Genomic DNA, 13,815 nt, shown 5'->3' on the forward strand with positions numbered 1-13,815 from the left:
TAAATCCGCGTGGGAACAGGTAGCCTCATCTTCCTCCTGGTGGCTTTGAACATCTAACCTTATAATTTGTAAACTAATGCTTAACCCATGTGGATGTAAAAAAAAAAAAAATCCATTCTGAGGGACTAAGTTCCATGCAAGTTTAGGTAAAATTTGGACTCATTCATGTAAGAAATGACTACTTCTGACTTGCGGGAGGAGATTTAGCATTCCTGTCAGAATCCAGACAGAGAGACCAGTAAAGACTATTTTGCTATGATGTGCTATTTGCTACGGGGAGAGGGTGAATCCCGGAAGATTTGGGGCTTCCTGTGTGAAAGCAGAGGTAGTAGGTAATGACAAGGGAGGCATTCCAGGCAGAGAACCTGGCATTTATGTGAAGGGCATGTGCATGGAAAGAGAGCACCCACCTGAAGGTCCCTGGGGCATCAAATCCCACTTATTCTTAGTTCTTGATACCACATACTGGGCGAAAGGTGTCCTGGAGGCCAGCAAGTGAGCAGGGGCCTGGTCTCCATGACCTCACAAACCCTGCCCCGAGTCTCTGGGCAGTCATTGATGGCCACTTTGAATGCCACATGTGGTGTCACCCTCACTCTTAGACTCCCCTGTGACCCCAAGTCTCCCTCACCTGTCATATCAATAAAGTCCCCTCCTCAATCCTGGCTTCACTTCCTTCAAGCCTGCCTTTACCCCTTGGGAAATAAGTTTGATGGATGGCCCTTCCCCGATCCACCAGGAACTGCTCTTGATCACACTTTCCCCCAAATGGCTTGTTTCGGTCCTGCTCTCAGACTACAGATAAAATGGCTTGCGGATGCCTCCTTCCAGGCACGGATGGCGAGACTTCATTTTACATGACATCAGGAGAGGCATTCCCTAGAGAAGGACATCATGCTTGGTAAAGCAGAGGGGCAGCGAACCAGAAGAAGGCCCACAAGGGGATGGATGGACAAGCTGGTGGCCACCAATGGGCTCCAGCATAGGGGCAAGTGAGAGGATGGCGCAGGATGGGGCAGGGTTGAGTTCTACTGGGGTCCCTGTGGGTTGGAGCCAGCTCAATGGTATCTAGTGATGACCACAATAGCAGCAACAACAGTTGGTCTCCTTTCTAAAATCTAACTTGGCTGTTTACTCACTCTCTCTATTCCCCAGGGCACCTGAAAATGCATCTCTACTTGTGGTAAGATACTTAACGGCACCCAAAGAGGTCAATCCTGGAGCCCGGGAATGTGTTGCCTTACTTGGCAAAAGGGACTCTGTGGATGGAATCAAAGGAAGAATCTTGAGATGGAAGGATCATCCTGGATTATCCAGCTTTCCCCAATATAATCATGACGGTCCTTGTGAGAGGGAGGAAGGCTCAAAGTCAGCGAAGGAGACACGTCCAGAAGTGTGGATGCCAGAGTGATGTGAGGCTGTGAGCCAAGGGTGGGAGTTAACCTCCAGAAGTGGGGAAAGGACTGTCCCCAAGGAAACACAGTCCTACTGACCCATTAAGAACCCTCTGCTCCTTAATGGGCTTAGAGTCCATTAGCAAAGAGAGAGATTCAAAAAGAAGGGCAATGAAGTTTTCTAAGGGGGAAGTGAAAATGTGCACCATAGCACATAAACATCCAGGCCTCTACCCAAACGCTGGCCTTGATATGGAAAGTGTGGTCTCTGAGCCAGTAGCATCAGCGTTGCCTGGGAGCTTGTGCAAATGGCAGAATCGCAGGGCAACTGACCAGAACCACTGGGAGGGCCCGGGGACCTGTGTGGTAACAAAACTTCAGGTGCCTCTGCTGTTCCTTAATGTTTGATACTTTGTGCTCTTGGTAACTTTTAAGTTTTGTTCCCCCTGTCTGCTTCATACTTATATCCTGGAATATCTTTTACTATTCTAGCTGCACCCATCACCAACACGCTGATGACAATGAGCTGCCGCTCTCAGGCCCCGATGACTTGATTTTCAATGATTTTAATGCAAATCTATGTCCCCTAACAAACTCATCAATGGTCCCATTTAACTCACTCCTCCTCCTATGTTCCAGTTTAGCTGTCCATTTTATCTGAGATCTTCTCACCAAAACAAACAGAAATCTCAGTCTCTGGCCCTCCCTCCTTCCATTCTCCACCTGCTCCTCATTTCCATCACCGCCAGACTCAGGAATCATCAGATTCATGTTATTCTAAGAAACATTGTTCAAATTGTCCTGGATGAATGAGTATTGTTCTTCTCTTCCTAACTTCCCACTTTCTATCCAAGTTTCTCCACTATTTGTCACCTGGTTTTTTGTTTTGGTTTGATTTGCTTTAATGTAGAACCGGGAATGCCATTTCCTGTTGAAAATCCTTTGAGGACAGATTTACACAGAGAGGCTTGAAGTCCCTTCATAAAATCCAAGATTTCTGAGCATAATATTAATAACCTTTCATAATCTGGCCCCAACTTTCTTTCTTTTAAAAAAAATCATTTTACTGGGGGCTCATACAACTCTTATAACAATCCATACATACATCAATTGTGTCAAGCACATTTGTACATTTGTTGCCATCAACATTCTCAAAATATCTGCTGTCCACTTAAACCCTTGGTATCAGCTCCTCATTCCCACTCCCACTCTCCCCTCCCTCATGAACCCTTGATAATTTACAAATTATTATTATTTTGTCATGTCTTATACTGTCCAATGTCTTCCTTCACCCACTTATCTGTTGTCCATCCCCCAGGGAGGAGGCTATATGTAGATCCTTATAATCGGTTCCTTCTTTCTACCCCACCTTCCCTTCACTCTCCTGGTATCACCACTCTCACCACTGGTCCTGCAGGGATCATCTGTCCTGGATTCCCTTGTTTCCGGTTCCTATCTGTACCAGTGTACATCCTCTGGTCCAGCCAGATTTGTAAGGTAGAATTCGGATAATGATAGTGGCGGGGAGGATGCATTTAAGAATTACAGGAAAGTTTTTTGTTTCATTGTTGCTACACTGCACACTGACTGGCTCGGTTCTCCTCCCCGTGACCCTTCTGTAAGGGGGTGTCCAGTTACCTACAGATGGGCTTTGGGTCTCCACTCTGCACTCCCCCTCATTTACAGTGATATGATGTTTTGTTCTTTGATGCCTAATCCCTGATCCATTCCATACCTCGTGGTCACACAGGTTAATGTACTTCTTCCATGTGGGCTTTGTTGCTTCTGAGCTAGATGGCCATTTGTTTATCTTCAGGCCTTTAAGACCCCAGACTCTATATATTTGGATAGCTGGGCACCATCAGCTTTCTTCACCACATTTGCTTATGCACCCATTTGTCTTCAGTGATCATAAAGGGGAGATAGGCCCAACTTTCTTAAGGTAGTTCTTTGAAAACTCTCTGGGATGCCTGTCCTCCATCTCTCACTCGCAGGATTCTTACTTCCTGAAGGGCCGCTGCCTTTGTTCCATCTGCTATAATGTTCTCACTCCTCAGCGTCTGCCATGGAGGCCCCTCCCTTTGTGGGGCTTCATGGCACCTATTTCCCCTTGAGACCAGAGTTCACTACTCCTCCCTGGCTATACATTTGCAGAGCACTTTCAATTCTGTTTAATTCCATCTCAGTCTATGAATGTTTACCAAGTATCATCAGATAAAAAGCTACAGATTCCGAGGAAAATAAGACATCAGTTCGGATGATGGCACGTAGGTGCAACCATAACTTTGAGTCAAGAATTCATCTTTTTTGTGCACTTGTGTTGGTTTTTCCAGAATCTATTTCCTTCTTCCTCTCTGCCAGAAGCCTCTTGGTTCTGGCTGGGTATCTTCGTGGTTCTGGAGAAGTTCTGAGACACAGCATATGTCCTCATTACTGAGAATATGAGGATTTATGCTTGGGTGTGGATGGTTTGGAGACAGAAGCAGCATGGCTCCTAGAGAGCTCCTATCACCTATCTAGGAACTATGAGGATATAGCCTGGAGAAAATAGAAGCCAAAATGTAGGAATCAAACTCTGAGCTGTGGCTCCAGAGAAATTGTTCTGTTCTCATTATCTGAACCCTTGAATCAAGCCTTATCTGAAGGCTTTACCTGTCACCTGAGCCAATTCATTTCTTAAACAAGTGGGGCTTGGTTGTTTTGTTACTGATAAGCAAGCACATCCTAATTGTTAAATCTTTTGAGTCCCGAGGAAGGGGGGCGGGGGGGAACTGTTGTAACCTCTGAGTCCAAACTGGGGGATCTGGACCATACGCTCTGTGCTCATCACTAATCTCCCCATCAATCAAGAGAGCACTGGTCTCTGCCTTAGAGAAACGACAGACTCCAAGCGTTAGCTGGCTTTTAGTTAACCAGCTGCAAGGACACGTTTGAATGTTTGTTGTATTTGATTACTCAACTTTTGCCCATCACCTCCTCGCTTCTATGATGCTAGAAAAAGTAGCTGGATACAGATAGTCATTTGAGAGAGGAAGCCCTAAGCACACATGCCATCCACATATGCCCAAACAGGCCTGTTGGTGTGGACCGTTACACAGAAGGGCTTTGTTACCTCCGGTTGCTTCCTTTTGGCTGCTGCCTGCAGAAGCCGCAGAAGGTGGTACCGCTCTGGTTGCTCCAGCTGAGGCATCAAAGCAAGGAGCTCTGCTAGGTGCCTGTTAATGGGCTGAGGATGCTTTTCGTACACAGCAGAGAGGATTCGCAGCAGCATGGCATTCCCTGTCCAAGAAACGTACAAGGAAATGATGGTTTATTGGCTTAGGAGTCATAAAAACAGCATTATCCTCTGCATAGCCACCTTCACACTTACATTATTAAATAATGCAGTCTTCTGCTAAATATAGCACAGTACCGTCTTCTGAAAAATCACGAAAGCATGATTCAAATGGATTTCATAAAAGGGAATGTTTTATGATAAAACGGGCACTTTTTCTCTGAGTCATACACCGTGGGCAAAAGGCCACAGTCTGACAGTAATCTGATCGCGCCCTTGAGGAGGAAACAGTTCTGATAAAGAATTTCTAAGGAGGAGCAACATTGGGATGATGCGTCCATACAAACTAATGGCATCGATAGGAAACCAAAGAGCACCTGAAAACAACAACAACAACAACAACAACAACAAATGCAGAAGAATGTATTCACATTCCTAAGAGATACAGAGGCATTGTTCTGACAACTGACATAAGGAAGCTATGATATATTTTTATGAATAGTTTTTTTTAAAAGAGCATAGCTATGTAAATTTAAGTCCCCAATTTCTGCACTATTTCAAGGGAAGTTTAGACTAAGCTTATTTGTCAATTGTGATTTACCTCAAAGACATGGATGGACAACTGCATTCAAAATAGCAACGCCTCAAGAAAACATAAACTGCGCCGACTTCGCATGCAAAGAACATATGGGAAACATCTGCTGATCACTTCATGGTATGGATTTTTTTTTCTCTCTCTCTCTCTCAAAATCCTCCCCAACACTTGACTGTCTCAGAGGAATTGGTTTCTCGAACACGAATTTTCTTGCTTCTATTTAGTTTACATTGTCTTTGTATATAGAAGACGTACACAGAAAGAACCAAATAAGCAGGGATTACACATACGTAGACTTCATTACATGGTGAGGACATGCTCATGTATAGAGAATACTTAGCTTTGAGCATTAAGAAACAAGGTCAGCATTTCCAGAATAGCAATGATACGTTTAATAAGAAAGTGCAGGACAGTGATTTATTTAACATGGCTCTGCTAGCCAAGGTCTTTGTGACTCCCACAGACGACCACTTCCTGATGGGTTTGAGTAAGAGAAGGTGGAAGAAGACATTGATAAAAGTCGGTTGTCTGTGGTTGTTAATGGGACTCATGGCGATTGCCATTCTGCTGAATAGAGAAGCGGCTGTCTCAGAAGCAAGAAGGGAGGATTGTGCGAGCAGCAAAAGAGAAGAGTCAGGAGTGCAGCAAGTCCTTTAGAATCTGAGGTCCCTGCTCATTGAACCCTCTCCATTCAGAACAGTTTTGACACCAGAGCAGCGGCGGCAGCAGCAGCAGCGGCGGCAGCATCAGGAGCCAGAGCATGAGGTACATGGGAAGATTTCCCAACTCGCAGAACAAATAAAGCTGAGAACCTTCAGGCAGGAGGCTGGCTTGTGGAGTGGGGTGTCTCCAACCGCTCAACTAGGGGGATCTAGGTTTGTTGACTTATGGAGCTAGAGCTGAGCACCTTTGCACTGGGGGTTATGGTGGAGTGGTATCCCATTTGGTCATTTATTGGCAGCCCTAAAAGAACTTGGTAATATTGCAAAAGCAGGGACAAGGTCAATGCTCCGTGAGGCTGAAAAGCCAGGCAAAGAAAATGAGGACCAGAGACAGGCTGGTACAACCAGAGGCTGTCCTGACAGAACATCTTATCCTGAGCATTTCTCACCTGAACTGTAACTTGCTAACTTCTCCAATGAACTCCATACTGCACCACCATGATTATTTTCCATGAGTTCTGTTATAGCCATTGCAGTGCATCATGGACCTCAACCGAGAGGTAGAGAATGCAATGGAAGAGATAGTTGGTGTCAGAATTGATAACGTTGGTAAGGGGAAGAAGCCTGTTTGATTTTAGTGCAGTAGGAATTGGCCTTGGGCAGCTGAAGATGATAATGGTGTTTGTTTTTTCTTTCCTCCTCCCCTGTAAAGTTGGAAGAGGTCAGACACTACACTGACATCACTCCATGTCCTTCTTTTTATGCAGAAAGTTATTTGATTCTGAATCAAATAAAATGTATTTGGATCATGACAAACAACAAATTTCTTTTTCCATTGGTGGCTTATAGAATGTCCCAAACCGATTCTACTTACATGCCTACAGACCACAAGATATCAAAATATTCAGGCTTTAAAATACATACATATCTGTATATATGTACATATATATTGTGTATATGTGTAGATAAAATGTGTATATATGTGTATGTATGTGTGCATACATATGTTGTGTCTCTTGTGAAACATTTTGCTTCCTGTTTATTGTGAACAGAAAGGACAAGGATTTTTGAATATCACATCAAGCTCAACTGAACACATTATTTGCTGGAACTTAATTACACAGACACTGATCAACTCCTGAAATTTTCACATTAAGACTGTGATTGTAATCTCCTCTTGGCTGTTTGGTGCGGCACTCACTTAAGACCTTCAAGGTGTGAAAACCCAGATTAGACCTTTTCAACCGACTATAAATTAGATCAAATAACACAAGAAATGCACAGAAACTACATTTTTAAAGTTAGAAACTGATGAAGGCCGTTTGGTGTTGAAATCCCATAAATTCCATTCATAAGTGAATATGTTCTTTTTAATTACAAAATATCTCAAGCCACATTTCAAGTATAGACAGTACCATAAGGATCACAGGTGTGTCCTTCAGCGGCTTAACCACAACTTCACCTTGTGCTACAACGGCTTCCATCCCATCCATTTCATGTTCTCCCCAGGTGCTACTCTTTTCCCGAATTGATTAGTGTTTACGGCTTTGATGAATACTCTTACATTTCAATGTGTGTTGTAAATCAATAAATATCTTTAAACTTTAGCAGTATTGTATGCTGTTTCGATACTTTCTCCATTCAGTACTACATCTTTAATATTATCAGAGCCCTATGGTATTCCATTATACAAATGTATCTATACCTTCTACCATTGAAAGGCATTTCCAGTGCTACAGCTTTGTACCCGTCTCTTTTCTGGATAACTGGGGGAACTGTTCTCTGCAACAGGACCTCTGAGTCTAATGTGTATAGAAATCATGTAGGCATACTGGTTTTGAAAGGGGCAGTGGTTAAGGATTTGACTGCTCACAGCAAATCCAGTAGCTTGGACCCACCAGAGACTTGGACTCTGCAGGAGAAAGATGTCGCAATCTGCTTCCATCAGGATTTCAGCCTTGGAAACCCTCTGGGCAGTTCCACTTGGTCCTGCAGGGTCACTACGAATCAGAATTGACTCGATGGCAACAGAGTTCTTGTTAAAACACAGATATGGATTCAGGAAGTTGGGAGTGGGACCTGAGAGCCTGCATTTCTAACAAGCTCTCTGGTGATGTCCCTGCTGACCCTTCCTGGACCACATGATTGAGGAGCGAAGCAGTGCATATGTCTCTGGGAGTTGAGTTGCTAGATGTTGAAAAATTGTTTGCCCTGTGATTGTATTTCTTTTCTAGAGCTGTCCTAACAAATCACCACACATTCACCGGCTTCAAAGAACTCCCTTTCTTGTCTCGTAGTTCTGTGATTCAGAAGTCTGACACAGGTCTCCCTGGGCCACAGTCAAGGTTGGGTTTCTTCCTGGGAGGACCCATAGCCTTAGTTTGTCCAGTTTCATGAAGCCACCTAGCGTGTCTGGGTTTGGTACAAGTGGTTAACATGTTGGGCTGCTACCCAACAGGTTAGAAGATCATGTCCACCCAGGGGTGCCTCTCAGGAAAGGTATGAGGACCAACTTCAGAAAAGTCAGCTCTGGACAATTCTATGGAGCACAATTCTACTCTGTTGAGAGACCAGCTGCATTCTTTGGCTCATGATCCTCTCTCCATCTTTAAAACCAGCAACATAGCATCTCTCTGACACTGCCTCCCTTTCCCACTTTTAAGGATGATCATCTATGGTCCACCCCAGCAATGTAGAATAATCTCCATGTTTTCACATGCTGTTATTTCTGTTAGGTGGCCACAAGGTGATTTCTATGCCCGGCGATGCCAAGTAACAGAGTAAAACGGCTGCATAGGCTTCTTCTCTGGGGTGTAATATTTACGGGAGCAGATCAGAAGGCCTTCCTCCCGTGGAACGACTGGGTGGGTTTGAATCACCATCCTTTTCATTAGCAGCCAAATGCTTAATGGTTACACCACAAGAGCTCCTTTCAGATAGAACTACAAGTCTGAGATTATTGCTCTAAAACCGTAGCGACTTCTCTTAAACAAAAATATCAAAATATGGAGGTAGACTTCCTGACATATCCTCCATCTTGGTCTCTATATTTCTTTTTTTTAAAAATCGTTTTATTAGGGGCTCCTACAACTCTTATCACAATCCATACATACATCAATTGTGTAAAGCATATTTGTACATTCATTGTCCTCATCATTCTCAAAACATTTGCTCTCCATTTAAGTCCCTGGCATCGGCTCCTCATTTTTCCCCTCCCTCCCCGGTCCCCACTCCCTCATGAACCCTTGTTAATTTATAAATTATTACTTTTTCATATCGTGCCCTGTCCGATGTCTCCCTTCACCCACTTTTCTGTTATCCATCCCCCAGGGAGGAGGTCACATGTAGATCCTTATAATCAGTTCCCCCTTTCCAACCCACTCTCCCTCTACGCTCCCAGTATTGCCACTCACACCACTGGTCCTAAAGGGATCATCTGCCCTGGATTCCCTGTGTTTCTAGTTCCTATCTGTACCAGTGTGCATCCTCTGGTCTAGCCAGACTTGCAAGGTAGAATTCGGACCATGATGGTGGTGGGGGAGGAAGCATTTAGGAACTAGAGGAAAGTTGCATTTTTCATTGTTGCTACATCGCACCTGACTGGCTCATCTCCTCCCAGAGACCCCTCTGCAAGGGGATCTCCAGTGGCCTACAAAGTGGTGACAAACTCTGCCTTGACTTTGAATGGCCTAGCAGGAAGCTATTGACGTGATGGAAATGTGCTCTCTGGATCGAATGGTAAATCCAAGACTCCACCCTGGTTACAGTCCCTTCCATAAAATCATCCTCATTGGTTTTCAGTCTTGCTTAAATGGCTGATGCAAAGATTAACTCTTTGAGCTAGTGGGTCTTCATGACACATTTTGGCACCCATCAGCTGAAAGCTTGAGACTCAGATTTTCTTTTCAAATTGAAACGTGAAATCATTCGAGATCCCAGCATCAGTAGGTATCAATAGCATCAATGGGCAATCTACGGTCTTCTGCGTCAGTTCCTGGACTTTAGCCAGTTTCCTTATTTATCCAGGTTGATGGGCTTTCCTGGCTTGACTCATCTTCAAGGTCTTTCCTACCTTTCCTATAATGCTTGATCCATCTACAAATTGGTTTAGATTTATTGAACATAGAGCAGCATTCTCATAAAGTTGTTGCAAATCATCAATGATTTGGGAAGGCGTCCACTTGAGTTTTATTAAAAATTATTAGTTCTGATCTCAATATTAGTTTTATTTTCCAATGGCTCAAGAAGGTTTTTGTTTTGTTTTATTAAATTGGCACCCTAATGAAATGAACATAAATGCATTACTGAGAGAGCTTGCTTACAGCCATCAACTCATGGCAGTGACGTCTTGAAACATCATTTGTTTGGCATAAACCGTGTGAACTGAACCCTGGAAGCAAGAAGTTCCTGGAAATATTTCATTACCTTCTACCCCATTCGTGTGCATGTGTGTGTGTGTGTGTGTGTGTGTGTGTGTGTGTGTGTGTGAAACCTAATTCTGGCAATTCTGACTCACCGTGACCCTGTAAAACCAAGCAGAATTGCCCCCTAGGGTCTTCAAAGCTGTGGGTTTTTCGAGAAGCAGACTGCCACATTGCTTTCCTTCAGAGGGGCTGGTGGTATGCAGCTCTTTAAGCTGACCACTTAACCACGGTGCCACCAGGACTTTTCTCTAGTTCATATTGTAACCTCATTTCTATCTTAATTATCCTTTGCTATGAAAAATAACATGAGATCTCCACAGGGTTGGGGGTTAGGATATGGGCCAGCCCACCACAGGGTTATAGCAATCCACACACCCACCAGCAGGGTGTAGCTGGTGCTCCACATCGTTGCTAACATTTCTTCATGACAGACATTCATTTTTGCCAAACTGATGGGGTATGAGACGATATCTCATCTTTCTTGTATTACTTTTGTATTTTAGCTACTTGGGAGGTTGAATATGTTTATAAAATGTTTAAAGGCCATCTCCTTCTTCATGATTTGGCCATTTATAACTTTAAAAATATATTTTCATTGGAGACTCTTACATCTCTTATCACAATCCATACATTCCCCAGTGTGTCAAGCACGTTTGCACATATGCCGCTATCATCATTTTCAAAGCATTCTCTTCCCACTTGAGCCCCTGATATCAGCTCCTCATTTCTTCCCCCTCCCTTATGAATCCCTGATAAGTTATAGATTATTATTTTCATAGCTTACATCGTCCTACGTTGCCCCTCACCCACTTTTCTGTTATTCGTCCCCCTAGGAGGGGGTTCTAGATTGATCCTTGTGATCGATTCCCCCTTTTTCCCTAATCTTCCTGGTATCTCTACTCTCCTCGTTGGCCCTGAGGTGTTTATCTATCCTGGATTCCCTGTGTTGCGGGCTCTTATCTGTAGCAGTGTGCATGCTCTGGTCTAATCCGATTTGTAAGGTAGAATTGAGGTCATGATAGTGGGGTGAAGGAAGCACCAAAGAACTAGAGGAAATTTGTGTGTTTCATCTGTGCTATACTGCACCCTGACTGGCTCATCTCTTCCCTGTGACCCCTCTGAGAGGGGATGTCCAATTGTCTACAGATGGGCATTGGGTCTCCACTCCAATTCACCTTGGGTATGGTTTATTCTGGGTCTTAGATATGTGATACCTGATCCCATCAATACCTCATGATCACATAGGCTGGTGTGCTTCTTCCATGTGGGCTTTGTTGCTTCTGAGCTAGATGGCTACTTGTTTACCTTCAAGCCTTTTAGACCCCAGACGTGTATCTTTTGATAGCCAGGCACCATCAGCTTTCTTCACCACATTTGATTATACACCCATTTTGTCTTCAGTGGTTGTGTTGGGAAGGTGAGCATCACAGAGTGCTGAATTGTTAGAACCAAGTATTCTTGTGTTAAGGGAGTACTTGAGTTGAGGCCCAATGTCCATCTGCAACCTTAACTTTTAACATATAGATGTGAGTACATAGTTCTAGTCCCTCTCATTATATATATAATATATATTTACATATGTACATGATTGTATTTAGACCTCTATAAATGTCCTTTTGCCTCCAGGTTCTTTGCACTACTGTACTTGATTTTGGTTCCCTCTTTTTATCTTTGACCCCTGCATATATGTCCTGTATTTTGTTGGGAGTTCATTTGTACATTTACAGTTTTTATGAATATTATAATGTAAACACATTTCTCTCTGTGTTTTACCAGAGTGTTTTCCGTTTAGGTTGCTAAATATGTTGACAGAAGCAAGAATCCCCAAATTTACTTTTAGAAGAGGATGCTTGCTGCTAAGTGCCACTGGCTGTGCCCCACCCACCCCCATCCAGCCTTTCCCCAGCAGTTATGGAGGGGCTGGGCTCCTGCCTCTCCCTGGCTTTGCCCCATCCAAATTGAGAATAATACGATTTCCCCATATTTCCAGCCTATGAACAGACACATATGTATTCCTTTCCACCAGCTTGTTCCCACTTTAGTTCTATCTCGTTTTGATGTGCTGTTGCTCATTTTAAAAGTGTGTTTACTGAAGCATAGTCACAACTCAGAAGGATTAAAGACAAGATAACTCTGGGACTTAGCTCCTGCTCATAGACATTCTTGTTAGGTTGTTATATCTTGGAGTCAGTCTACTTTCTCCCAGTTTAGACCTCTCAAACAGTAGTCTAAGGAAAGTGAAAAATGAAGACGGGGGCGGGTGGAGTTCTCCGTTGGTCACACACATTGTGAAATTATAAGAACACCGAAATTATTATCTTGCCTACACATCTCTGTCCCTGCTGAATTGTTTTTTCCCTATTCTAAGGCTGCCAGCACTCCTCAACGTTAGCAAATCCAGTTACTAAATCAAACCCTCAGGGGGGACCGCGGTGCCCGCTTCCCGCCCCCCTCCTCTCTGACACCACTCCCACCAATCGGACTGCAGAATCAACCTTCCCGGTTAATGTGGTGCAACTTCCACACGCCCTCCTCTCCCATTCCGCCCCCTCCCCCAGCAAATCCCGGGGAACTCCCCGTCCGGCCCCCCAGCGCCACTGGCGTTACTCATTCATCCCCGTCCAGGGCGGCTTTCCCCGGCTTTATTAAGAGCGCTCAGCCCCTGCTGCTCACGGTCCATTTCTTCCATCCAGATTGCCAGCCCCTGGCTGCGTCCCCTCTGGAGGGCTGTGCGAAGTCGCCCAGGACGGCTGCCTCTCCAGCTATGCATCTCCCTGCGATCCTGGTTTGTGCTCTCTGGACCGCGGTGTGCGCTGAGAACGCCGATGATTACGAACTGATGTACGTGAACTTGGACAACGAAATAGACAACGGAATCCAGTCCACGGAAGACCGTAAGTTCACCATAACCGTGTCTCTGCTAACCTGGGCTAGAATAACTATCTCGCGGGTCTGAGTAGTGGGCACATGTTTTGTAGCCATTGAGATCAGCCCCAAATTTGTTTTGCAAATGAGAGCAGCACTTTGGGAAAGTTCCATCGGTCAGCGGTACCGGCTGAGTTAAACCGTGTGGAGTTGCCGGTGTTTAACCGGTCCGTGCTGCAAACAACGGCTGTGTCATAGACTTCCATGGATGAAACATCTGAACGAATGGATCCTTACACACCGTTTCGCTGTCGGCGTCTTTAATAGGAGGCAGGGGGGAGGGGGATGATGATGGAGACGGACTGTGACCTGGGGGCCCCCGAGGGAGGTCAGCTTTGTAACCAAGCCCGTCCGAGGAAGGCCTGGGTGGGCGCGTAACCGCGTGTCGGTGTGCTTGCGTCCCGCTCTAGCCCCTCCGTGCGACTGCCGTCGGGAGCCCTCGGCGTGGGACAAGCTGTTCATCATGCTGGAGAACTCGCAGATGCGGGAGGGCATGCTGCTGCAGGCCGTGGACCAAGTCCTGCGCGGCGAGCTGCAGGGG

At 44.9% G+C, this 13,815-nt stretch overlaps 2 protein-coding genes across 2 annotated transcripts in view; one reads left to right on the forward strand and one right to left on the reverse strand.

Moving 5' to 3' along the window:
• VEPH1 (ventricular zone expressed PH domain containing 1) overlaps positions 1–13,815 on the reverse strand; it is a 295,014-nt gene that overhangs the window by 201,794 nt on the left and 79,405 nt on the right. The window contains exon 5 of the mRNA XM_004704124.3: positions 4,507–4,673. Coding sequence (XP_004704181.1) covers positions 4,507–4,673 — 167 coding nt within the window. The remainder of the gene's footprint in view (positions 1–4,506; positions 4,674–13,815) is intronic.
• The window catches only part of PTX3 (pentraxin 3), a 6,556-nt gene continuing 5,807 nt past the window's right edge, over positions 13,067–13,815 (forward strand). The window contains exons 1-2 of the mRNA XM_045297654.1: positions 13,067–13,243; positions 13,685–13,801. Coding sequence (XP_045153589.1) covers positions 13,114–13,243; positions 13,685–13,801 — 247 coding nt within the window. The 5' untranslated portion in view covers positions 13,067–13,113. The remainder of the gene's footprint in view (positions 13,244–13,684; positions 13,802–13,815) is intronic.

Source organism: Echinops telfairi, unplaced genomic scaffold, assembly GCF_000313985.2.
Source record: "Echinops telfairi isolate 266 unplaced genomic scaffold, ASM31398v2 ScPeMD7_7420;HRSCAF=8458, whole genome shotgun sequence".
In the NCBI taxonomy this organism is placed as follows: domain Eukaryota; kingdom Metazoa; phylum Chordata; class Mammalia; order Afrosoricida; family Tenrecidae; genus Echinops; species Echinops telfairi.